The sequence below is a fragment of the Phalacrocorax carbo genome, chromosome 2 (genome assembly GCF_963921805.1).
Source record: "Phalacrocorax carbo chromosome 2, bPhaCar2.1, whole genome shotgun sequence".
NCBI classification, from domain to species: Eukaryota; Metazoa; Chordata; class Aves; order Suliformes; family Phalacrocoracidae; genus Phalacrocorax; species Phalacrocorax carbo.
Genome location: NC_087514.1, coordinates 150532124 through 150558694, shown reverse-complemented (window position 1 = coordinate 150558694; position 26571 = coordinate 150532124). Strand labels below are relative to the sequence as shown.

The 26571-nt window shown below is 47.3% G+C and overlaps 1 protein-coding gene and 1 long non-coding RNA gene across 4 annotated transcripts; both read right to left on the bottom strand.

Annotated features, from left to right (window-relative positions):
* Positions 1–1541: 1541 nt before the first annotated feature.
* Positions 1542–18148, bottom strand: LOC135312115 (uncharacterized). Of its 3 annotated transcripts, none has more exons than XR_010371775.1 (4): positions 17900–18148; positions 4971–5087; positions 2001–2111; positions 1542–1890 (listed from the first exon to the last, which is right to left on the bottom strand). It is a non-coding gene; the product is annotated as an uncharacterized LOC135312115 (long non-coding RNA). The 3 variants fall into 3 exon arrangements; XR_010371774.1 differs by lacking the exon at positions 17900–18148 and adding an exon at positions 16260–16491; XR_010371773.1 differs by lacking the exon at positions 17900–18148 and adding an exon at positions 14632–15722.
* Positions 18149–21087: 2939 nt separating this feature from the next.
* On the bottom strand, positions 21088–25769 carry BAMBI (BMP and activin membrane bound inhibitor). The gene is made up of 3 exons (XM_064444887.1): positions 25413–25769; positions 22337–22627; positions 21088–21886 (listed from the first exon to the last, which is right to left on the bottom strand). Exons 1-3 carry the CDS (start codon positions 25486–25488, stop codon positions 21468–21470), a joined length of 786 nt encoding a protein of 261 aa, XP_064300957.1. The 5' UTR covers positions 25489–25769; the 3' UTR covers positions 21088–21467.
* Positions 25770–26571: the final 802 nt, after the last annotated feature.

Sequence of the window (26571 nt, the reverse complement as noted above, 5' to 3'; positions counted from 1 at the left end):
GTCCCAAATTGCCCTCCTCAAAGGAGGGATAATAGCACTTCCTTCCTTACGACATGTCTATGAGGATAAAGAAGTTCATGATCCTAATGAAGTGTTCGGTTGCCACAGTGATGGGGCTGTATACATCCCCAAGAGATCATTCTTTCCTTCATGTGCAAGACAAAATATGTTGAGAACCGCAGAACCACCCAGGAGGTCACAGCTGATGAAACGGTCCTTTGTTTATCCACTCACCGCAGGGTTGCCTGCAGTGCAGAGCCAGGTAGCTGGTGCACATGAGGCGCAGGGTCCTCGCCACTCTGGCGGTTGCTGAGGTCAGTGGCAGAGGCAGCGTGAAGGTGACCTGAATGATGCTTGAGCTGGAGCCAGCCTGTGAATCAAAGGCAGCCCTTGAGCACAGCAGGGATGGCAGTGTTTGCTCCTGACATAACATGTCCCTTTCCTTTTCACCCCCTGCATCCACCTTGAATCAAAAGGAGGAAGAATATACCTTTATGCCCATGGCAGGGACGCCAAGCCCCGCTGTTGGTAAAGGACGTGAAGGGCTGGAAAACTCACAGCAGGAGGATTTGACTGAGAGCAGGAGAAGAGCATTGAAGCAGCCCCTTGTGAAGCCCCTCTGGAGGCATGTGGCCACCCCAGCAGCCTGGGAGCCTGCGAGCTCCCTCAGACCCTTGCCCCACGGGGCAGGAAGGACGGAACTGGGCAACACCCCATGGAGGAGTGCAAGCTAAGGCACCTTTCCATGCACCCACCTAGACAACAGGCCTTAAAGCATGTGGATTTTTTTTTGAGTTTACTGAAGGTAAGGAACTGCCCAAGAAGCATTGCTAGAAAGATGTCACTTGGCCTATGTGGCTTTGAGGACATTATATCTGCTTAAAGGAATTCATGGCTGGCAGGGAAAGAAAGGTTTTCCTTTTTTTTTTCTTTCTTTTTTTTTTTTTTATGCTGCTACTGAATATTACACAACTTGGTGCTGAATTCCTTACCTCTGGCTTTCACTTTAAGTGACTCTTCAGGCAACCTCCCAGAAAAAGGAACGCTCATTTCTTATATAAAATGCATGACCCACTCACACCAGCCTACCCCATTTTGTACCGTATCCCCCTTAGTGTGAGACATTAAGGCATGGACAGGTAATCCAGTCCAAGATTTATTCTGCTCTAATCAGCCCAGGCTTTGAGAATCTCCTTGTGGATTTTAGCCTGTGTTCAGTAGCTTATTGACTGCTGTTTTAATACTGAAGTCTTTCCAACCCAGCTGCAGTAATTACCCCTACGGAGCATGAGGAATCTCAGTTATAAACTAGCTGGCAATCTTGCAAAAATATGTCTCCTAGAGGACTTCAGGAGATTTCTTTCTGAAGTTAACCCTGTTAAATCATTCCTAAGCTGTCTTCAAATAAAGAATGAACCTTCAGAGTAACCCTTGCTTTGGTTTTAAATACTCTTTTTTTCCCTGTAGAAGTCAGCTGATCTTTGGAGCCTTGAAATCTCTCAAAGATCTTTCAGTTAAATACTCTCTCATGTTCTCCTGAAATGATGCAAACATCCAACAGGAAAGCTTAGGAGAGACATTAAGAGCTATTAGACTCTAAGTCAAAGCTTAACACAGTTTGTGCAGAGAATATGTCCTCTTACACTCAGCCAGGCAGAATATTTTCATTCAGTTTATATCAGAGAAGATTTATTGCACAGTAAATATTATATCAAAGCCTTAGCCAGCAGATCCAAATTCAGCTCTTGGCATTCATGTTAGGCCAGAGTTGGTGCAGGTGTACCATCGGGTAGAAATGGCACTGAGCTGTGGAGCCTCTCTGCATTAGCTGCGTAAACCCAGTCTGGCACAGAAGTGTCTGTGACCCATTTGATGACAACCTAGAAGTAGCTGTAGAAAGGTGTGATGCCTGAAGGGCAAGCAGCCAAGTGACAAAAGCCATGATACAGCTGATACCCTTGTCATCAGAAGAGAGAAAGGGATGGGTGGGGAACACGAACCTGGATGGTAATCTGAGTTGTGCAGTTCTGGAGGCAACTCCGTCCAGGCAACCATTGAAACCCCACTGGTAAGCAAGAGATGATGCTGCCCAAATCTGTGGTGTTCTTTCTCTGCAGAAACAGAGCATTTGGAGTCAAACACTACTTAGAAATGTGCACCAAAGGCCAGCCTGCTGGGGAGATGCAGGACATAAAAGGCAACTTGCGCAGAATATTCCTTCAGCAGTGATTCATACTAATAAGGACTTTTTTAAAGTCATTTTTGTTTTGAACAAGTAACTAAAAGTTAAACAGCGTGCCACCTAGTCCCATTGCTGAGTCTAGATCCTGTATGCATAAACTTGGCTAGACTGGGAAGGACCCCTAATCACTCTGGCCTGCATTCAGGCACCTGGCAGGAGGCAGTGGGGGCTCCAGGGATGCCCATGGAGGGACAGCTGCACAGCAGAGGGTTTCACTGCTACAGGCATTCATAAGAATGAGCTGGAGATAAAATGGCTTCTTCCTAGTCAGGCTGCTTTTAAATCTAGTCATGATGAGTTTGGTCATTTAAGTTTTCAGACTGTCATACAAAGAAATGGAAGCAATTTAAAATTACTCTTTCCATATTTCTCCAAATGAAAAAAAAAAATCTGTATTTTTAAAAACATACCAGTTAGTCACCATTACAGCAAATTCAGTAAGATCAAGACCAAGTAATGTTATTGTCTTATGGGGAGGTAATGTTATTTTCTTTCCCAGTACACACTCTTAAGCTCAGTTCCACAGCATCCTCCATGAGAACAGCTGCCCTGCCCGAGTTTGGGCAGACTCTGTACGACCTGTGCATTTTTCCCATTGGTGGTGATGGACTAAATTGAGACCTGTCAGGAAGTCTGTCGATTCTTCCAAAGCAACAAAACTTATCAAACTGCAGGTAAGAGGGATGTAACACTGCAGCCTGAGTACATTCATATCGGTTTCTTTTCATAAGATGGTTGTACTTTAGGTCCATACAGCTCACATCCATTAACTGTGGACTAATAGCACTGAAGGACTAAGAACCATGTGCAAAACCTGGCAACTGCTGTTTCTTTTTCTACCACATTTTAAAAAAAAGCATTAGATCACACAGAAAATTGAATTGAAATAAGATAAAAGCTAATCCTAAACTGGCAAAAGCTAGCAAGATGGCTTCAAAGTTGATATGCCATCCTAAACTCTTTATCTTGTGTTAAGCGGTTATTCATGTTGCATCTACCAGTGGCGTTAAGCCTAATAAACCTGAACCAGAAATACTATATTTGCATTTGTCCAAAAGGAGCTGAGCTAACCAAGCCAGAGTCCATCCTGCCAGCCCAGGAAGGCACCATATGTTGCCCTCACACTGAGCACTGTGAGACCAGGACAGCTTTTATCCACCCTGGAGAATGAAGTCAAGGTAGCCCTGGGGCTCCTCACCCCTTGGCTGCCCCACAGGTAGTGCCAGCACCCCATCCTTGGCTCTCAGCAGGGACAGATTAGCTCTTTGGCTCAGTGGGAGAGCCTCGGCCACTGCCAGAGGCCTTGGGAAAAGGAGCAAGCTGTCACAGTGCAGCTCTGCTCGTGCTAGAGCCCCCTTCTACCCCACCTGGCAAACTGATTTTGAATCTGGTTTTGAAGTCCATTGGGCTTTTTTGTTGTGTCATGTCAATTTTGAGCCCAGCCTGTTTAGCTGGTTGAGCCGTGGCCTCAGCCCCACAATAACAGGCAAGATCAGCTGGAGCAGGAGCAGAGCTCTGCTCAACCTGCTCTTGGTTTGGTTACATACAAAAGCTGTATATGATTAAACCTGTCCTCTTCCAGGGATTAAACGGGCAACAGGGACTCTCAGCAAGGGCTGTGGGTAAGAGAGGGGCCCTGCAGAGTTAGACCTTAGTTCCAGCTAGGATGGTCATCATCCCCTGCCATCACCAGGAGGGGATGCAGGAAGGAGTGGACACACAGAGCTCCTGCTCCAGGACAGCCTACCAGCCCCCAGTAATCTGCCACTCACGCATGTCCTGAGCTGGAGGCAGCGTCCATTTATTTCAAGGGATTTCTCTTCCACCAGCGTATCTAATCACCGTTTGAGCATGTCTAATCACAACTGTCCCTGCAGCAAGGACCTCCACAGCTTGACTGCTTAATTCATGGAGAACCACCTCCTTGGCCTGCCTTGAACCTGCAGCCTGCTAATGCTAGTACTGGGAGAGACGGGCAGCACCTGGCCGTGCTTGTTTCTTCCATGAAAATAAAAAAGAAACCCAGGAAGGCCAAAACCTGAGAGTATTGAAGAGCCTGAGTGTCACATGAAGAATGCCAAGGGGAATACAAGCCAAAAAGCAGTATCTAGGTTGCTGTTCATGTTGACCCCCTCAGACTGTCAGTCCAGGTCCCAGGGCTGCTTATCTCTACTGGCTGTTGTTCACATGCCTTTCTCCCTCAAAGTGTAGGGAAAATAACACACATATCATAGACCACCACTGAGGGACAGGGCAGCACAGAAGTATTTTTCAGGACCACTAGATCCTGGAATGTTTGAAGGACCGCATGCTTCAGTTATGACCAAGGAGAAACTTCAACATTTTAATAGAAAATGGCCTAATAGCTCTCCTAAGCTGGGAGAGCACAGAAGAAAAAATGAAGAACAAATAATAAGGTAGGGTTGATAGAAAAAGGTCCTGAAAGGTGATTAAAGTGTCGTACTTTGTGGGGTGTCCAGCCACAGTTATCAAAGCTCTGTAGCAGGCACTGCTGCTGAGAATATACTAGGGAGGTATGTCACCAAATCAGCCTAGTTAATTATCTTGGCCCTGCAGACGCTTTTCTTCAAAGTCAGGGAGGTTTAATTCAACATGCTAAAACCCCTTTTTATGTCAGAGAACATCTATCCTGACCTGGAGGGATGGTAGGAAGGGCAAAGATATTTTTAAATTAAAAAAAAACCCACATATACACAAAGGAAAATACCTTCTGAGTGAATTGAGCAGTTCCTAAGAGACATCTTGGAGCAGCAAGGGAGCTGGGTAATCTTTAATAAGGGAATTCTTCAGAGACTGGAGTTTTGCTTTGGTTGCCAGCTGCCTCCTGGGGAGAGAAAACACTACGGAAATGAAATATGACCTTGCATGGTTGTGGCAGAGTATTTCCAGTCCTTTTCCTTGCCCATGTGAGTAACACTTCCTTGTGCAAGGAGCCCCATTTAACGGTTCCGTGTATGGCAGTGCTTCGTCACAGGTGACATTGCTGCAGTCTTTCACTTAACACACACAGACCTGGAAGCTCTAACAAAACTATTTATTTTTACCCCTGAGACTTGAAGGTTGCAACAAATCTATAGTATTTGCTCAAGGCATCAGAAATTCTTGCAAGTCTGAATTTTGAGATGACCGTCTGCTGTCTCTCCTCTCCACTCACTCACGGCGTGTCCTCCTAGAGCAAGCATGGAGGGGGAGAAGGGTCTCACCCTGGCCAGCCCACGCCTGTGCCACGGAGCTAACCCGGGCACTGCAGCACACCCTGCCCACCTCTTGCCAGGGCAGCAACGGAACCATGCGGTACCTGGCCCCGGCATGGACAGGAACTCCCACCAGCACACCTCCCTGACTCCCCCCACATGCAGCCATTTGCAGCAATCTGGTTTTCTTTTTTTTCTTTTTTTAATCATCTTGTCTAAAATAATTAAAGGGGAAAATTATTCCCCAAATAAAAATATCAACAACATCTGAGCTTCCCCACTTTAATCTGCACCCCTCTGCCAGCCAAGACCCTCCTATTAGCACTCTGCCGGTGTGTGATTTTGTTAAATGAATAGCTGATTGTAGAGTAATTACAACCTTCCCTGGGCTGCTGCTTTTTTTACCATTTGTTTTAATTTAAATTCCCACAAATGGTGGGAAGCCCCTTTTTTGTTCCTGCGTTGCTCTGCCATGGTCTGTTCATTCCCAGTCACAGTTTTTTCCCCCTGGTGAAGGGACGGCTGGGTAACACTTGGGTGTAATCCCTGCCCCAGTCACATGTGATTTGGTACAGAATGAGTAAATGTGCCTGTACGGTCACTTTCATTGCCGTGCAGCAGTCTACCATCGGGATGGCGGCACTGTGATACCGTTACCTGTTTATCTCCTGGAGGTACAAGTACTGCTGGCAAGCCCCTGCCCATAGCTGTTTATATGCAAGGAGCTAATATCATAGCATTACAGTGCCCCTTGGTGAAACTATAATTAGGCAACGGTTTTATTTTACTGCTTGTGAGCACTCCCTGACAGCACAGCCACTGGGTGCTTTCCAAACTGCTACAGTTTCAGGCCCCAACCTGAAATCCTCATTTAGAAGAGGACTTTTACTGCTGCAAATCCCTCAGGTACCTCTCCAAGGCCCTGGCTTGCATGGGGGGTGCCAGGGCACTGGGCTGAACTGGGCAGGCTTGGCAAATGCCAGGGTGAACCTCTCTGCTCCATTGGCTCTGTGATGGCAGGACAAGGCACTGCAGGCATATGGTGATGCACGTGGGCTGAGCAGGCAGGGCAGGGGGGTGCAGTGCCCCAGCAGCAGAGGTCCAAGCAGCCTCCTGGCCCCAGGAGTGGTGGGTGCAGAGGCTCAGCATCCAGCAGCACTGGTGTGACGGGTAAGAGCTGCAGGAAAAGAGAAGTTGAACAGCAATGCCCTTTTTGTCAGGAAAGCTATTTTAAACCATCTTCTTTGTGGGTAGCCCTTTTGGCTCCCAAGTCTGTCTGAGGCAGAGGTGTAGAAAATGTTGGTGAGCAGAACATCAGAGCAGCACAAAGATGGTCTGTCTGCGTCAGAGCACAGCCTTTCACAGGACTAAGAGGCACACTCATGCTTGCTCATCTGAGACTAAGGGTACAAACACAGCCAAGACTTCTGTAGCTACCTCAGAGCTCCTGTTATTTAGGGATTTATTTGGGATTTTTTCTTTTTCCTCCAACACCAGAAACCTCTCTTTTTGCATAGTCTCCATGCAAGCCATGGAAAGCTGCATGGCCCTGGAGGACACCAGCTCACAGGACCCTAATAAAACAGCACTGACTGCTCCAAACAACTGCTTTTAGGGCTACTCCGATGCTAGATGGGCAGACTATAAGCATCTAGGGAGAAGAGTTATTGGCAAGAAGAGAGTCACTAAATCTGTTGTCTACAGTGATAGGGAGAAGGAAAGCCAAGAGCAAGGCAGGGACAGACTGCATCCCCTGGGACCACGGACAGCCCTGTGGTCTCTGGGGTTGCCTAGTCTTGGTGAAGCATTTCTGCATCCTTACTGGGGCTCAAGCCACCAGCTGGGTACCTAACAGCTGCTGGCCAGGGCTGAAGGTCTCTCCTGGCTGGAAGCAAGGGCTGGGAAGTTGGAGGGAAAGGGCAGACCTGAACCCTTGAGCCGCAGGAGGGCTGCAACCCCACAGCGCTGCCCTGGGAGCACAGTTCCCCTCTCCCAGGGGACGCCCACACTTGTCGAACATCTGCTTCCCCATGGCCACACTGGGCACTGTGTGTATTGACACAGGGCTCGGGACCTTCACATGGTTGTTGTCCAGCTTCAGCCACAGCGAACCTTGTGGCAAGCTAACTCCCAGCTTTCAAAAGCCTGCCAGATTGAGTTTCCTTTAAGCATTCACTCGTAGCAGTGACTTACATTTCTGGCATATGGGCAATGTGCCTGGCTGTCCCGATAAAATATGTCTATGCCTTCCCATCTTCAGCAGAGACCAAAGGCATTTTCAGTGTAAGGCAGAGCTGCAGCAACGTCTGCCTAAACTAACATTTCGTTTCCTTGCTACAGCTCACTTCTATTGTCATCACTTTCATGCCTCTAATTAACTTGCATCTGTTTCGTGTTTGAAGTTTATAACACTTGCCCACTTTGGCTACAGTAGTTTATAACCCAACACTAAACATATGTTTATGTTTACTACACACTAGCTCTGAATCCTTTGACTTGGCATTGTATCAGTTCATTATGCTATTAATGGAGAGTCTTTGAGACAGGGCTGAAGTCTTTAGTGGCAATAAATTGGGGAATCATTTGGAGATGGTTGAAGAGAGGTAGCCAGTGAGGACATGCCTGGCCTGATGTCCAGAGGTGTTGAGCACTTGCCACCCACCATGTAACCACTGGGATTTTTAGCACCTCCAAACGCTTTCAGCAAAACTGTTGTGTGGATCTCAAAGGAAAGACACAAATCCTGTGCCATCTTGGCTCCAGAGACCCCCAGCACGTCCTACCTACCTTTAAACTAAGTGCCCATTGACTTTGCACTAGGGCTTATGAGATCTTCAAAAGGGCTACAGATGGCCGGGGGGAGGGTGGGTGTTTGTGTAATGTACCATATTACATATATAATGTATAGTATATTGCTGAGTAATACTTAACACCTGCTGTAGCTGTAAGGTAACAGGCTGGTGTCCTGGCACAAGCTGAGGTGAATATTAAGGTCCAGTTGGCAATTCAGACCAGTTTCACATTCATTAACAACAGCACAGCTACTTGTGTTTTCTACCAGACGTGATAAATCATGCCAATGTCTGGGTGAAGTAAGCACACCGCCTCTTCATAGCCTGAGCCATTAAGGTGATGCCTAGATAAATGTGTTTATTTTTCATACAGATAACAGGATGCTCCTTAGAGCTAATAAGTATTTACTTTCTCTTGCATTGCTATTATCTCCCTCATTGAGAACTGTAATTGGCATCACTGATCGTTTGTGTAGTTTGCCTTCTAATTTTTTTGTGTGTGCTATGGTTGACTCAAGCTGCAATGTTCATTAAGTCAATGCGGGAAAAGCTATGTTTGATCTCTGCCTTTACACTGCTCGGACTGATCTACCTGGGAGCTGTGCATAAGCTGCTCCTGTGACACAGGACAATACTTCACATTGTACATACAATTCAAAAGGGACAACCATACATTTTCCGTCCAACAAAATACCCTCCCTGCTAATATTATCATCAAATACTTGAATTAGCTGCTCCCACTTCTCTCATGGTTTCATGATGGGGATAGACAGCCAAATCCTGAGGATCTTACTGGGGCAAGCTTCTATCACCAAACCAAAGGGCAGGTGGCATGCAGCTCCTGTCTGGGGACCCAGAGATGAAAGGACCTTCCCCTCTCTCTCCCTCTGCACAGGCACTGCTCTCAAGAGGTGGTTTCACACCAGACATTTTCTGCAACCATGTGATCTCTGGCTGCCAATTAAAAATGTCACAAGAGTCTTCCTGTTATTGACTCCGTACAGCAAGGATTAAATAAAACCACAGCCATGACACATAAGGAAATGCCCACTCGTAGAGCTTGAGATGCAGAGATTGGCGTTGCCTTGCTGAAGTCAATGCCATAAAGCTGGTTTGCTGCAACACGTATCTGACCAAGCATCTCCAGGACAGCTGTTCTTCCTGTTCAGGAGAAAGCATCAGTTTACATTCATCTGCAGTCATCTACTTTTTTCAGATAGCAAGGGCTGCACAAATAATAGATTTACAATAATAAAATCTGTACAGCAAATTGGCCTGGAAAGTAAAATCATTTGCATAGCTTTTATTTTTCTTCTGTCTTCTGTACACCCATATAGGTGTGAGCACACACTGACAGGCACACTGTGAAGAGCCTCTGCTTTCCGAACAGTCTCTGAGGAAAAAAGCCATCCCCAGCACAACAGCCATTGTAGAAGGACCTCAGCACCCTCAGAGCATGGCTGGAAGGGACATCAGCTCCTTCAGCATCCCCCTGTAGAAAAGGCCATCAATAATAGGAGACCAGGCCAGCCATGGCATACGTAGCTAAGGATGATCCAACCCAAACCAATGAAGCTTTGCTTCCCCTCTGTACTGGGCTGCGTGTGCCTTACACCTGACTGCTCTTCAGTAAGAAGCAAGCTGGAAGAGACTCACCCCAGTTTTTGCTATGTCCACCTGCACTACTTCCTAACCTGTTAGAAATCTGGAATAGGGAAATACTCCTTAGTTCTTTTGTTTTGCTTTTCTCTCATCTCGTTGGGTAGGAAATGCCCAGACTCTTCCCCTATTTGGCAGAAAATCAATTCACCTATTCTCAAACCTTCAGAGCAGAGAAAAATCCATTAAGCTCATTTCCATTTGTCCTAGCAACAAATCATTATATGGAGACATGAAGAAAATAATTTTGTATTACTTTTTCCATTATCTAGTTCTCACTTGCTGCCATTTCCCATTTGCCTAGCCTGACTTCTTTATTCTCCTTGTGTCCAGCCCATAGCAATTATCTCAATATCTAGGAAAAAGCATTAGGTTTTAAGATCTCAGGCTCCATTTTGACAAAGGCTTAGCAATCCAGAGACACTAAGGGGAGAGGATTAGACTTCCATCTGTTTGCCTTGAGGGGGCAAAGCAGAGAAATCAGAGAGGTTTCAAAAGATGCTCACATGATAACATTGCACACTCAGTAGGCAGGAAAGTCTCAGGTAAGATGTATCTGCTTGGGAGTCATCCCAGTCACCAACCGGAACAAGTTCTTTAAAATTCACTTTATAGACAGCAGGCTGGAAATACTCCTCCACATCCCTTCCTCCAGAGTGCGTGATTGCTTCTCTAGACCTCTGCCATTTGCAGCTACAATGTTTCGGACAGGAGTGAGGCAGTGGCCCAATCCTCCACACAGCTGAAGCACGACTGGAACACCAGCACAGCATCACCCAGAGGGAGCAGAGAGATGCCGGGGAAAAGCAATCCCATCCCTTCATATGGGTGAGCATGCCATAGCACAGCAGGGGCTGGAGGGGTGGTAGGACCACCACCTGGTCCCCTGTAGCACCCCAATCCTGGGGCCACTGTCCCCAAGGGGAGAGGTGCAGGAGCTGCCGCAGTCTGGCCCCGAACCAGGTGCTGGCAGAGACCTTTCCAGGGACAGAGCTGAGTGCAGCGTGAATCATCAGCCTCCACTGCCCCACCAGCGGCTGGTGACTAACTGTCTTTGCTCCCATTCTTTGTGTTTTGGGGAGAACAAACATAAACAGGCTTAGCAGTAATTGTTGCTATGTCTATACTGTTTCCTCCTTTGGCCAAGTAGGGGTTTTCCCTCACACACATAGTTTTAGAGCAGCATTTTAAGTCTTTTTTCTTATTTTTAAGAAATAGTGTGAACATTTCTTGGCCGGTGGGAGAAGAAGGAAGGGATCTCCAAGGAGGCATTTCTGATTTGGTGCAGATTCTGGGGAAAACTTTCTGTAACCTGTCTACAGAAGAGGACTGGTCCACCCTTGGCAGCAAGCACTGCCACAACACAAAGCAGATTGTTTCCCAGTGCCCTGGAGAAGTCCCCATTGGCTCTGGAAAGATCAGCTGTAGGGATGACATCTCTAAGGACATAGCCCAGAAACACAGCACCCTTGGAAATACATCTCCTGGTAGGATCATCAAGCATCTCAAAGGCTGGTCTGGAGAGCCAGCTGCTGTCACACGTCCTTGCCTGGGAAGCACTTCTGTGTGTACATGCCCCCATACCTATAGTCCCTTGCACATACTTGTACATATGCAGGTTTCATTGCACATTGATGTATTTAGTGGGAATCTGCAGCTTATGTCTGGAATGGACCTGAAAGTCCTTGAGGCATGAATTCTTCTCCCTACCTGGAGAACATACAGATTGGTGACAGGAAGCAGGGAGAAGAGCAAAGGGTGAATGTGCAGTCAGCTGGACAGGACACTCAGATAACTCAGGTTTTACTATATTATTAATTATATAAAACATTACACAATTATAAAATCAATTATATAGTACCGATATGTAAATTAATTACATAATTCCAGCCTCATCTAGAAGACTTAGACAATTTTATTTATAAGTTTTATAAACACATGTTTTTATGTATTTTAGAATATGTATAACCCAAAACCCAGCAAGCAGAACACTTTCCTGAGAGACAGGAGACCTTCAGTCAAGCTTTCACTTATGCAAAACCCAGAGGACTGTTTAGTGACAGTGATGGTGACAGTGCCCTAGCAAGGCAACCTGACCCAGGCTGGCCCTGAGCACAGGCTGCCAGCCTCTTCAGCCTGCAGTTAGGCATTTCATTCCAGGTTTAAGCTCAGCTCTGTGTTCTGCCTGCAAGATGGACCATTTAAGGAGCTGAAATCTTGCTGCGAGAAGCCTGCCTGTGCTGGGTAACACCGCAGCTCCTACCACCATGCAGCCAGCTCTGGTGATGGCTTTGCCCCTCTCTGGGAGCTGGGAGCTTTGGGGGGAGATGCCTGCTGCAGCACCTGTGAAACACTAAGCACCACGAGGCACAAACACACCAAATCCACAGACATTATGTGTGTGTAATACAGCATCATCAAAGAGCTGTATGTAATGAGATGAAGCCCATATGCTTCCTAATGCTGGCTGCAGCCAACTTGTCAGACCCTTGCCCACATGGGTGCAGAAGGCTGGAAGCCAACTCATCCATGCTGGGATGGATTCATCTGTTGCTTTTTCTGTTAATTTTCATAGCATCCAGATAGTCCTGATAACGCTATCCCTCTCTTTACACATCACACCTCAAGGGGCTTACTTATTACTACAGCTACAGTTGGGACTATTTACAGGGAAGAAAATAGATTTTGCATGCTCTGATCTTCCTTTTGTGCCAAATCCTTCCACTTTGGCCCAGGCAAAACCTCCTAGTGACTTTCTCTGGCAGGACTCCACTGTCTTGTTCTAAAACCTAGTGTTTCATGGCAATTACTCTCCAATTACTGCGATTCAACAATAGCTTTTTAGAAAGCTGTTGGAAAAAAAATCCCCAAGATCAAGAAATGGTGGGTTTAAGTATCTGTAAGTCCAGATGGGCAACTTTTACTCAAAGGAGAAAACTGGCTGGTTGCGGAGGAAATCAGAGGGATAAGATACTTAAGTAAAGGCTGGAAACGATACCTGTATATTGTATTTCTGATTCATTTTCACTGAATCATATAGGTAGCAGACCCCTGTAATCTTGCTGTTGGATGTTTCTACCAAATGGTGCTGGGACAAAAATCCACTGAAAGCATCCCCAGCTGCGATTAAGCATACACCAGGTCATCTGTCCTGCAGCAGCACTTTTCTCAAGAGCAGACAACTCAAGAATCCCAATACTGGCACCTACTTACTTACAAATTTGTCATATGTAATGAAATACTCTGGAAACTCTTTGTGAGCAAACAGTTCCTAGGGTATTTCATTACTTATTACAAATTTGCAAATTGTTCATGAATGACCAAATATTAATACGAAGATAGGGAGCAGCATCAGAAGAGATCCACTCTTTCGATAACAACGTTCATGTTCAAGGGGCACCCATTCAGTGCTGTACACAGGACGGTTACGTCAGGCTCATCAATTGCCATTTAAAAACAGCAAATGTCATTGAATGTTTGGCCATGTATTGAAGATTACTAGGCCATTATAATCTGTTTGCTAAGATGCTGATAGGAGAAAGTCGCATGCCTCCTGCACGTGAGGAGGCGCTCTGTGAGTACAAAGAGCTCCTGGAGCCCTTGGGGCAGCGGGTGCACTGGCTCCAGCACGCATGCAGCCCCAAGGTGGAGCAGACTGTTTCTCTGATACCATGTACATAACACTCCACCCAAGCCTCCCTGTGTAAACAGAAAATAAAGTCAAATTATGCCAGTAAAGAGTGGATTACACTGGTCACCAGGAGTGCTTGTGTATGTTCAGCCATAATCTACGATAAGGTACTTGCCATAAAATATCTCCTGGAAGACGCAAGATGCCAGCAGAATCACCAGCATTTCACGTCACCAGTGAGGACAGCAGGGCTGGGGGACTGAGGAATGGGTCAGAGCTGTTCGGGACCACAGAAGTCCCCAGGGCCGAGGGGAGCCCCTCTCTCTTGCAGGAGAAAGACAGAAGCATTGATTGCCACCAGCAGATAGAAAGGGACGAAGTTCATTTCAGAGAGGTAAAGGGTGACAATCTTTCTACAGAAAAACTGTCCCACAGTCAGTAAAGCACAGCAGTAATTGGCACACAGATAACGGAGCATATAACGAAGGCAGAGATTACAGAACCCCACAACCAATCCACCCTGCAGCAAAAAGCTGCTGTAAAGAAGTTTTAAGGCTAACCTATAAACACAATTAGAAATTTAATGCTTTGGTATAGGATGTTTTTAAGAAGAAAAACTTATGGCAAGTTTCATTGGCATTACAATAAACAAAAAAAATCTGAGCAGGTCCCACATTTGGTGCATTTCTTACAAACAAAAAGCAGAGGTTTTTTCTGTCATCTGTTGATGCAGGAAAAAGTGTTGTCAGCTTCTGATATAAAAGCTACATGAAAAATCACTTCCAAGAGAATTAGTTTTATCATTTTTATTTATGAAAAGGAAGACCCTGTCATCCAGACCTGTCCTGTCCCATCCCAAGGTGAGGCTCCTCATAGGTGGAGGCTGGCAGAGGCTGGCTCCACTTGCCCACCCAGGACCCCACCGTGGGGGGACCACGCTCCTGTCCACCCCCCAGCTGGCAAGCAGGCAAGTGGAATTGGGTCAGAAGAAACTTAGTTGTGGCTGTCCCTTACAGTCCCCGTAGGGAAAAAAATCAAATAAGGGAAAGGTTATTGCAGACTGATAACAGCTAGGGAGGCTGGGAACGGTACCTGTTGCCAGGGAGAGTTTGCTCCAGCGCAGGCAGGGCCCCCTGTATCTCCGGCCCTGCGGGGAGAGGTCGGGGAAAGGCATCCAGGGGAGGGAGGGAGCTGGAGAGGAGCACGGCCACTAGATGAGGAGCTGAGGAGAGATTGCAGCCAGCCAGACCGGGGGCCCAGGTGGTCAGGGAGTGAGATTTGAGGAGGGGGTTTTGTGGGAAAAACATTGCATGTGTTCATGTAATTAAAACATTCTTCATCACACACATGCGCGAAGGAAGAGAATTACGGCTGAACACACAGCTTTGGACACTTGGTAGCCTTTGAGAGCTGGTCTTCTGCAGGTGTAGCAATCATGTTGTGATTTCTTGTGTGCAAAATAATAAAAGACTGTAGGTGATGGAAATTTTTGCAGAGAGAAATGGAAAAGAGCAATCCCTCCAGCAGCAAGATTGCTACAGAAGCACCCGCTCTGCTGCACTTGCTGCTTTATGCTGCTCTTGTTTACTCAGGAGAGAGCACAGGCTCCTGCCTGGAGGGGGCAAATGGAAATGCATCACCCCATGGCTAGAAATAAGTCACATAAAGCCGCAGCTTGGCCCGAGGCTCACGTGCCGGTGAGGTGCCCACAGGCACAGGGCAGGGATGGTGTGGATTCGCTGGGGAGCGTTGGTTTGGGTTTGGGAAGCTAAACCAGGTATGACTTCAAAACCTTTAAAAAGTGCCCCCTCCTGAGCACTGTCTCACGGTGCAGCGGAGCCAGCCCAGCACCCCATGAGCACAGCCATCCTTTCCATCACGCTGTTGGGGTGCTCCTCCCCCCCACCACCTGTGGGAAGAGCTGGCTGCAGCCCAGGACAAGGCTCCTGAGCCAGGTGAAAGTCTGCCCCTGACAAATCCATGCTAATTTGGACCCTGGATTGTGTCCAGCTGGGACTTCACTTCCCCATTGCCACCCCAGCCAGGGCAGCCGGGCCACCGTTGTGGAGAAAACACCAACCCGATGGCCACAGTTAGTGTGTTTGAACGCTGGCTTTGCTGCATTAACTCTCAAAGCTCCCCACCAGGCTTTAACAAAGCAAATGCCATGGCAGGAGGGACACACACACCCCCCGAGCCTGGTACAGCCCCCCAGCAAACGGGCCGGCTGCAACTGCAGGTGCCCAGTGTGGAGCTCAACAAACCCCTGCCAGCCCCTGTGACAAACCACCCCCCACCGGGACCGGAGTGAATTATCCACATCCTTAAGTATGTGCAGGATAGAGGCCTTTTAGTTCACTGGGTTAAAATACCAGAACAATATAAACCACGTCTGCCTCTGGAACCCACTGCACTTCATAAAAATGCTGGGGACCCTGCTGGAGCTAAGCCATTGTTGATAGCCATAAAAAATTGGTTAATAAATCTTCTTCCACTGATGAAATAGCTACTTCACAGCCAGAACTAAACAAATTGAGCATTTCAAAGCAACCTGCTTGACACAAGCCCTGATTTGCACACAAATACAAGCATCCCCACCGCCCAGCCTGGGCAGGACCCTGAGCCCGCACTGTTCCCCCCTCCCTGTTGTCACAGCCGAGCGCCCGGAGGAGATGTACTGCACCAATATTTTTCTCCCGAGTGACAGGAAGGGGATTTACCTCTGCAGCCCGCAGGCTGTTGGCGTGAAACCATCCCAAAAGCAGAGACCAGCCCGGCGCACCGTGGCCACGCTGGCTACCCCACCGGCACTGCCGGGCTGCCGCCCGGAGCCGCCGTCGGAGCCGGACGCTACAAGTGCATCATGATGCTACCTTTACTTGGTTTTGGTTGCTCTCCTTTTAAAAACGGAAATGTAATTAAAAGTAAGGCAAGCGCTCATCCCCCTGCTGCTCCACGGACACTATCCTGAAAGTTTAATCTAATAGGTAAGAAAGTCCTCAGAGATTCCGTTCTTAACAAGCTGTATCAAGTTAGTGTTTTCTAAATGCAGCTGACAGCCAAGGGGAAGGAAATAATACATTTCACTAGCCTTTCCCAACTGCACAGCCGTTGCTGTGTTATAATAATGTGATAACTAGAAAGAGAAAAATACTTTCATGCTCCAGTTTTAATAAAAACTTCTTAAAAAAGAAAGTCCCACTCTAAATTCATGCCAGTGTCTTTCTTTGAGAAGCCAGGGCTGACTTGTTCTCTTTCCTCCTACCTATAGGGAAGAGAGCAGGGCTGGGCTGTGGAGCAGGACCTGCTTCCAGGCAGAAATACTCAGTGAAAAGTTGCATCTAAATATTGATGCTTCGACAGAACTCACTATTTGCTTAACTGGATGTTATATGTATGTCACACTGGGGAAGAAAAAGCACATTTTTAGACCCTTTTAGCAACAATGGATAACTTGGAAACAGTGATGAGCAAATCCTAAATTTTTCAAAGCCGTTTCTTTTGGGGCTCAGATTTCCTGATAACTTGTTAGGATTTGGGTTTGCAAGACAGGTGGTTGGCATTTCTAACTCCCTGCTCCCTTTAGGAGACATCAAACTGAGCATTAAACTCCGATGGTCTTGAAAGTTCAAGTCAAGGTGGGTTTTGTTTGGCTTTTCCCCCTGAAGGTCAATTCAGGATTGAATCCTTTTGTCAAGGTTGGCTGGAGAGCAGAAGGCTCTGTTAATCCGCAGGCACTGCGGCTCCCTCCTGGCTTCCTTCCCCTGCAGTTTGTTTTACTTCAGGATTCACCGCCTGGGATTGTAAAGGCTGCAGACAAGGGTTAGAGGTGAAACAAAGAAAATGAGGTTGGTTGTTTATTTAGAGGGAGCCAGAATTCATAATGTTGGAGACACTGAGCCCCTCCCAAGTGATAACTGTAATTTTACAGCACCTCTCCACAACCTTTTTTTTCCCCCAGAAATAAAATACAGTGACAGATTCAAAATTACCATTTCCCTGAGTAACTCCTAGAACCAAAACAAGAAAGAGTTTTTTCCTGCAGTGACCAGCCACCAGAACAAAACAAACATGCTTCCTTTGTTCTCCACATGGGAAAGCATCTGAAAAAAGAAATAAAGACAACCTTGCCTCCTTCAGAGATGTGTTTCTTTTACTCATTCAACTCTATCTTATGGTGGAGGTCTTTTTTTTCACCATAGATCTTTTTTCCTTGGGAGATAATCTTATCCCCCTCCTTTTCAATGAGAAGGCCAAATTTTGCTTCCACTTATTTGCTGTGGAACCCCACTGACCAGTAGCTAACAGGCACGTCCCATCCCGCACGGGCAGCCCAGCGATGTATTTTCCCTGTCCATACCTTGTTTTAACGATCATGACAGCAGCCAAGGAAGGTGCAGATGTATCCATTATCCCTAAGTAAAAACCTTGCTCTTTCCCCAGGCTTTCCTGGGTTTTTGCCCTCCAGGGCAGCATCCGCTTGCAATGAGATGGCTGGATTTACAACAGAGCAAGTGGTTGTACAACAACAAAAACTGGATTCCAGGGTTCCGATAAGAGAAGGTAAGCCGCCCTGCGACCAGACCCTGGCCAGTCACCCAACCACTAATCCAGAGTGAATCTGCTGGCGTCAGTGGCTTTACGCTAAACACCCACTGGGGTGAAAAATGAGAGTCACAGCTCGGCTCAGGCAGCCCAGCTCCAGCACTCTGCTACCAGAAGTGGCTGCTTACTTTCAAGCTCTCTGCACAGCCTGTAATCACCCAATATTGAAACCAGATTTACAAGCTCTTTAGAGGAGGAGAAGTTTGTGATTTCCAAAGCAGACACATTTGGTATTTCAGAAAAAGGTCAAGCCCCCTGTGGAGTAAGGGGGTTTTAATAGAATCAGTTCAGTAGGAGTTAAGAGGAGACATACCAACCCAGCGGCTCTCAAAGATGGGAGAAGCACAGACATAAGGAAAGCCACAACCATTATTGTTTTGAGGAAAGAATTGGGGAAAGAGAGAGGCATGGGGGAAGCTAAATTACATCTTGGACGTTTGATTTCATTTATTCTGATCCGAGAGACTTTTTCAGTTAGGAATAGAGAGGGTTGTCCTTCTTATGCTCCAGGGCTTGCAGCGGTTTCAAAGAAAGGAGTGTTTGTTATTGTCTGCAAGGGAAATCTGAGAGCACGTAGCACAATGACAAATCCAGGCTCCTAAGTCAAATGCATTTTAAAAAGATAGCCACTGTCTCACCTCCTCGGCCTCCAGCCTCCAGCCAGGCTCTTCAGCTGTTAATGTTTGTACCCCACCTCACTAGGTTGCATGCAGTGGGTGTCTAGGATTGCCTTTTTCCACGCCAGTATGGCACCTGGCAGCTGGGAAACCCTTGGAATATCGCTAAGGTCCCTCTTTGTCACGGAAATACAGGTTTTCTAAAAATTGTAATGGACAGCTGGCGTGGCTGAGGTCTGCAGGTAATATAAGCAGCTACCACAGAAATATTTACTAGTGATGGCTACGGCTTGCTCCGACACCCTTCGGACTCTGCAGTCAGCAGTTTCAGTGAAAAGATTTGGGGCTCGTTCCATAACTCACATAGTTGCTGCCAGACAGACACCAGAGCTCATAACAGTTTCCTGAATATATGGGCTTTACAATAAATGGGAAATACAGATTTCATCCTTATAAGACTCACAGCCCAGAAACTTCTAGGCCGTATCAGCTACCACACCTAAACCCTACATACTGCACCAGGTAACAACAGCCCCAGGAGATGGCAGCTGCTAACCCGAGCGCATCCCCAGCGCTCCATGGCCCTGCTCCCAGGACTGCAGGGGAGAGCAAACAATCTCTTTTATTCTTTAAAACATCTCCACAGCAAGGGGCCAATTAGAGTGTCCTGGTCTTAGTAGCCTTTTAACGGCAAGCATAAATAGGCCCTTATGTATTCAAATCAGCAGCAAATGAGTGGTGAAGGTCACAGGATGCTTAAATGACTATACAACACGCTCCCTCGGATTTCTGGAGAAAGCACTTGGAAGGTTTAGCCATCAGATCTTCTAACTCATCTAGTCATCAGAACTACTGGTGCAGCTACGCCCGACAGTGTTTCAGGTTTGTCCCTTTCAGCACCAGGTTCCCAGCCACTCATTCCCAAAAATAATACGCTTGGCAGAGCAGACAACTGCCCTAGACTTTCAGATCAGTGCAAAGGAAGGGCAGAGCTCTTATAGGAAAGCAGCACTCTGAAAGGTCAGCCAGAAGACCACAGGCCAGATTCCAACAGCAGTTGTAGCCACATAATTTCTTAAACTTTAGCAGCAGAAAAAGGTAGAAATCTGAGAACATAGTTCTCTGCATTAAAAGCAACTCTCCTCGCACTTTGAGTAAGAGTCAGCAGCTTGAGGTACACAGATGAAACGAACCCTTCTAAACTACGCTTCAGTATTGCAAACACGGGTACAGTGGGACCTTGGCATTCCCAATGCACTCAGCCAGTATGAGTGCTTAACTATACAGCCAAGTTTGCAATATCGATACCTCTGTTTGCACAGCCAAGTGACCAGCTTATCTGCAACAAGCCTACAACATAGTTTAAGTGTACTTTCAGGAACACCAGCCTGTGACCGAGAGGGGCAGGTTTCCCTTGCTTGCATCCCTTTGCATTTCAGGCTGCGTATCCCAAAGCGACCTCCCACAGCAGCATTTTGGACCCATCTTTTTCCATGATGCACCGTCTGCCTTTTAAGCAAATCTATGTCAATTAATGCAAAGTCTAATAAAGCAAAGAAATAGAGTAAGCTCCTTGGATAATCCAGAGATTTTGTTTGGCTTTAGCAACTAGGCATTGAATAAGTAGAATGATCAAGTGAAGCCAACTAGCTGAAGGAGTAAGAAACAACTAAGTACACAAATCCTGGCAGAGAAGAAGTCACTATGCAAGACTAGCATAAAGGAGGAGCCAGAGATGAAAGTGAGTACACTGTTGATTCTTCAGTCCCACACAAAAAGTAGCAGCATGTGATACCAAATTACACTACAGAAGAGCAAGGCAGATGTTTGCCACTGTGCCCCAAGGGTTATCAGCAGAAGAAAAAAATTTATATATATATAGCAGAACAGATGGTGTGTTTTGGAGGTTCCTTCCTCCCCAAAAAAATTTGAGAGTAAAAGATAGAAAAGTAAAAAAGATCACAAAAACAAGAAACTGTAAGGTGAGGGAGGAAAACTAGCTATAAAGAATTAGGAGCCACTTCATTAACAGAGAGGAAGAAGTAGTTACCACACAAAAGCTGCAGAAGAATTCACCCAGGTTGTAAGCAAAATGCAATAGCCAAGAACTGAGGATGTGGGTTCACTGCCACTTCAAGTGTTAAACAATAAAGCTGCCACCCTTGTTCTGGAATAACCGCCTAATTTCCCTCACAGAGTAGGAAAACAGACTCTTGTTTTCAGAATCTCATTGTTATGCACAGCATTACCATGCATACCACCCCAATTTGTTTCCCACCACACCCCCCAAAAAAAGCATTTTCCAAAACAAATAGTCACAAGCAAGTTTCAGACAAAATATATATATTTAAAAAATCTTTACAGTAAGTCAGGAAACATAGGAGCTTGCATACAGTTTATTATAACAACTCAGTTCTCAGCTCCCTACAGTTCAGATAACCCTGGTGACAGTGTCTACAACTTCTAATTTTTGCTTTCACAACTTTAAAGCAAACAATACATTTGAGTGTATTTTACTCTGTGCAAATAAGACAACTTTTGGAATCCTTCAGAAGAAATATCCAAGATTCTGTTTGCAGAGGTCCTTTGTTTCTCAAAGTTACTTATGAGAGTTTTTGTTTTAAGATAAAGTGCTCCTGTCCAGCAGAACCCAAAGGCCTTCACAAGTTCAGAGAGTAAGTTTAGCTCAGATTAAAAAATAAACGGTCATACAAATTCCAGCTTCCCATGTCCGCTGTACATTCCCCAGTGGACTAGCGAAAGAATTTTATCATTGCTGAGGTCTGAATGTCTCATTTTATCACAGGTCATGCAGCAGTTCTCGTGACCAGTCACAGGCACCATGCATTCCAAGTCCAATTTTGCCACCTGCCCTTTTTTTGAATGATGTCCATGAAAACTATAGTGCAAACGGGAAAGCATTTGCTGTCGTTGATCTTGCAGTCTCTTGTTTTCACTCCTGAGCATCCGCAAGGCCAGCATGATAAGGAGCACCAGGATTAGCCCACCAGCTATAGGAACAGCAATTACAGCTGCCCTGAACCATAACTCTTTTGAAGAGGTCAATTCCTGCACCTTGGTGATGAGATTCCTGCTGCTGTCATGTTGATATCTGCTCCCTTGTCCTGCAAAGGGGAAAGATGGGAAGCTTATTTCAATATCAACAACTGGCTTTATATATAAGCTACTCCTTTAAACGCCACACTGACAAGTTTAAGGAGCCACAGCTACATGCTCCACAATACTGTAAACTACGGAAAATACTCCTATAAAGAGATAGATAAGTTCCTAAGGCTGTTTATAACATGGAACTTCTTACCCTGATAGCTGACTTAACTAAGAATGTCCCTGACATCACTTCTTAGAAGTGATGTCAAGTTGGCAAGACAGACCTCCAATATTAATGCAGACAAAAAAAGCTACTCAGCTGAGATGCCCCCCTGCATCCAGCCATCCACTTCCCCCTCTGGTGTCTCTACTCATTAACAGCTAAATCCATAGCAGACACACAAGGTTTTGACTGCCACCAGCCTAATGGCCAGAAGAGAAGCTTCACTGAAGCTTCCTTGCCTTACCTGAAGTATCACCCCTGGAAGGAGACAAAACATCATGTAGTCCTCTGTAATTGCACATATCTTCATGACAGCATTCCAACGTGGACATGGTGGTGGTGCCAGAGTGGTTTTGTGCTTGTTTGGCTTGGCAGATATCAGCTGTGCTTGCAATAGAGTCCAAGCAGCCATGTGTAAGTGGGGAATGTGTATTCTGAGGATCAAGCAGTCTGGAGAAGCAGGCGCTAAGCTCAGATTTGCACATATAGCCAGTTGCAACACAGTGTGCAGCATCACAGTAGCATCTGATTTCACCTAAAAAATAAAAATTTTGCAAGATAGATAAGAATTTGGTCCTTTAAGGACACCTCACTAGGTACTCTTATTAGCCACAAGCATTGCACAACCAAACGCAGTGCCCGTTTTGGGGTAGACCGTAAATCCATGAGAGCAGGGGTTGTTTCCTTCCCATCACTGTACAGTGCCTACCTCGTGGTAACCTTAATCCCTGCAAATGCCTTGGGGCACTTGGTTTAATTACTGGTACTATAGTCCCTTGAATTAAAGCAAGAACATTTCGCTGAAACAGGGATTGGGGGAGGGCGAGGAAGGTCACAGTGGCTTTTTTTCACAAGGTAAATAACTAACGACCATTTTATAGCTACTTCCACTCACTTGCAGCAGTTGCATTAAACCACATTTAAAATGAAATCCCACTTTTAAAAGCAACGCACACCTTCGGTCCTATAAGGAAGTCACTTCTATGTTTTAAATCACTGCTACAGGAATACCTTTCTGTTTTTATAAAGGTAACACTTCGTTTAACTGAACATAAGCACACAACAAAAATCCTAGGTTTAAATATTTGTGTGACGAATGAAAAAAATCAGAACTGCCGAATTGTTTATTACCTCTCAATACTGTGCCAAAATTTAAAAAGTTTAACTAACACTTTATAAAGCTATTAAGCAGAACCATTACCATCTAAGTCTACCAGTCAGGAAGGTTTTTACTGTGTGAAACTGGGCAGCTATTTGTACTTTCTCCAGAAAAAGAAAAATTCTTTAAGTAGCCACTCATGCAAAAAGGCTTTTTTATCAGTATTATAAAACAGAAACAGTGCAGTTTATAATTAATCTGTTCACCAGAGTCAATGTCTCTCAACTCAAATGTAAAGTTATTAAATGGGGTGAAACTGCAAGGTTAAAAGCTCCCCCTTGCCCCTCCCCAGTTTTGCATGCAATCCAACATGCGGTCAAAAGGGGAAACACTTAGACTGAAAATCCTCTACCAGCTCTATGAAAAATCTCTCAGGAAACCTCAAAAATTTCTGAAGGAAGCGATAAAAAAGTTCCCTTCATAAAACTCTTCATTTTGTGCTCTCCAAACTGCTCTGGTACAAATTACACGTGTCCTGTGCTGTAGGGAAAACTTACTCTTTCTAGGCAAGTTGCAACTCAAACAAATTCAATGCACCATCGATCCAGGGTTTAGAAGGAACCCAGATTTTAGAGCCTTCCTTACAAGAGTGGACTTAAAACTACTTCTAATGTGCCTGGTGTAATTCCCATCATAGTGGGACCAAGGCTTTCAAAATCACCCGACTTGTCAGATGCCTTCCTTCCTCAGTCTGCACTTCAAAAAAAAAAAATCCATCTGTAGGCTTCCCTGCCACCACCCCTTCTTATGATGCTTCCAACCACCTCATACCTAAAAAGTATTCTGAAAGATGTTAAAAATCACCCCAAACGAGTTAGCTTCCCTTCTTCAGCCTACCTTAATACTTTCCCCAAAATGCTACTGCGGGCTCCAGGCCTTGAAGTTCCCGCTGCTCTTTAATAACTCTGCTTAATAGAAGCCAAATGATGGAGTGTCTCACTGTCTCCAGTCCAATTCCCTTGGGCTTCTAGACCAAGTAACCTAATTTTTCGTGAATTCGCACACACACTGTCAATCCAGCATGCTATGGAAAAAAGACTCAATCATCTTCTAAGCATTCTATGGGAGGTCTTCCCCTTACCCTCTCTGAAAAAATAATTTTCATCATTTTCTCACTGTATGGGAGTTAAAAAGTAAGATGCAAACAAGGAACAGCCCCAGAGCTGACAGTCCTTTCATGAGTCTCAGCATAGGAAGAAAGTGAAACAACGCACATACTTCCATTTTAACTGTTTATATAATCACGCTTAAAGTTCTACATTTTATTGACCTAAGACAATCTTATAAACAAAATCTGACAGGCCAGTCATCAAGTTAATTCGACGGCTTTTTAATTAAAGCCACGTTTTCGGTGAAACAGAATGGACTTTGTATTACTGTATTAAAACTCTATTTCTGTCAATTCATAAAGTTTCTTCCTGTGCTATGCAAAAAGGCCAGAAAGGGTATTTAGTATTTTGAAACAGTGAACAATGCCCTTCTGTTCCCTCCTCTTTCTTGTTACTGTATGTAGCTATTAAAGAAAAATGTCTGCTTTTAGTCAAGATGGCTACAGGAGAGACTGCAGGCTTCTCTTAAAGCTTTTGAAGTCAACAGCAGCCAGAAGTCTATGATCCCCTAATTATATCATTATCAGGCACATAGTTTCAGTATCTGCGACTTCACATCACTCAGTCACTCCCTGTTCTGCCCGCTTTGATGGGGCCAGCGGGCTCCCCCCCCCGCACGCTGCAAGGGCTGTTATTTAGGGTTAATTACAGCCTTCCTTCCAAAATAAATAAATACCGTCGCACACCATCGCGGCGCTGAGGTACCCCTTCGCCGCCTCCCGCGGCACGGCGGCTGCCGGAGGGTCGCCCCGGCCCCGGGCGGCCGGCGGGGGCCGGGCCGGGCCGGGGCAGGGCTCGCCCAGGGCTGCCCCTCGCCCGGGGCCGCCGCTCCCGCTGTGACAACGGCGGCTCCCCGCGCTCCCACTGACCGGCGGCCGTGCGGGAGGGGCCGTGCGGGACAGGGCGGGAGGGCGCAGCCCCGGCAGCTCCCCCCGCCGCCAACAACGGCCCGGTTCCCTTCAGCCGCGGGTCCCCACAGGCACCAGGTCGCCTCAGCCGACCCCGCGTCCCCTCCGGCTGCCCCGTCCGCAGCTCCCCCGCCGCGCCCTCACCTCTGGTGAGCAGGACGGCCATGGCGCACAGCTCCAGTTGCAGCCAGATGAAGATGTAGCTGGAATGGCGATCCATTTACCCGCCCGCCCGACCCGCGGCGCGGCGCCGCTCGCCACAGCCCGCAGCGCAGGCACGGCCGAGCCGCCGCCGGCAGCCCCGGCACCGAGAAGCCGCTCCCCTGCGGACACAGCCGTTGCGCGGCCACCGCTGCAGCGGGCAGGGGGAACGGCTGGGGCTCTCTACCTCACCCCGCCGCGGCGGCGGGAGGCCCCGTCCCCAGAGCGGCAGCGGGCGCGGCGCTGGGTCCCCGCGGCGCGGCAGGCGCTGCCTCACTGACACGGCGGCGGCGCCTCCCGCCCTGTAAATACCGCCGGCGCCGGGCGCGGGCCGACCCGCCGCGCCCCGCCCCCTGTCCCGCCCCGCCGCGCCCCATTGGCCGCGCCCATCCAATGTGGGCGGTGTAGGAGGTGCCCCGCCCCTTCTCCCGCCCCCCCGGCGGCTGCGGGCTCGGCCCCGCGGCGCGACGCGCGTTCCCGCCCTCGGTGCCCCGGGCGGCGGCGGCTCCGGCTCCGGCTGGGCTGTTAACCCCGCTTAATTCAATGATGGGCACTAAGTGCAGGTCCCGGGCTCCCCGGGGCTCTGCCGAGATAGCGATCGCTGGCGGCGCGGAGCGCCTTCGCTCCCCGCGTTAGTTTCGGGGCCCGCCGGGAGCGGGAGGGCGGGCTGCGCGGAGGAGCCTCGAAATAACCCCCTTACGGAGGCAGCAACGCCGAGTATCATAAGCAAATGTAATGGCTCTGGCGGCGAGCTGGGCAGAGCCACGTTTAATGAATAAACAGCGCTGCAAACCCCTTGCTTCGTGATGAAAGGCAGAGTCGAAAGGAAGCGAGGGCGAGCCCTCCCCGGCTGCGCCCGCTGCCCCGCGCCCGGGGCGCTGCCGCCGGCCCCTCAGCACCGGACGGCTGCCAGCCCGGCCCTGCTGTTCTGCCTCTGGCACTCAAGGCTGTACGAGGATGCAAAAGTGTTGCAACACCCGGGATGCCAGAAGTTTCACTGCAGCCGCCTTTATTTTTCCAAGGTTATGAAGAACCTACGTTTGGGCTTGATGTGGCACGGAGCTAACAGCAAGTCGGCTGAAACCAGGGTGCGGCTGCAGAC

What these genes read in the sequence shown, in the direction of transcription:
- BAMBI (XM_064444887.1), bottom strand. Translation starts at nt 25,488, where the DNA reads ATGGATCGCCATTCCAGCTACATCTTCATCTGGCTGCAACTGGAGCTG. An exon ending in GGCCGTCCTGCTCACCAGAG is followed by an intron (nt 22,628 to 25,412) that starts GTGAGGGCGCGG and finishes TTTATTTTTTAG; the next exon opens with GTGAAATCAGATGCTACTGT. An exon ending in TTCCAGGGGTGATACTTCAG is followed by an intron (nt 21,887 to 22,336) that starts GTAAGGCAAGGA and finishes TCCCCTTTGCAG; the next exon opens with GACAAGGGAGCAGATATCAA.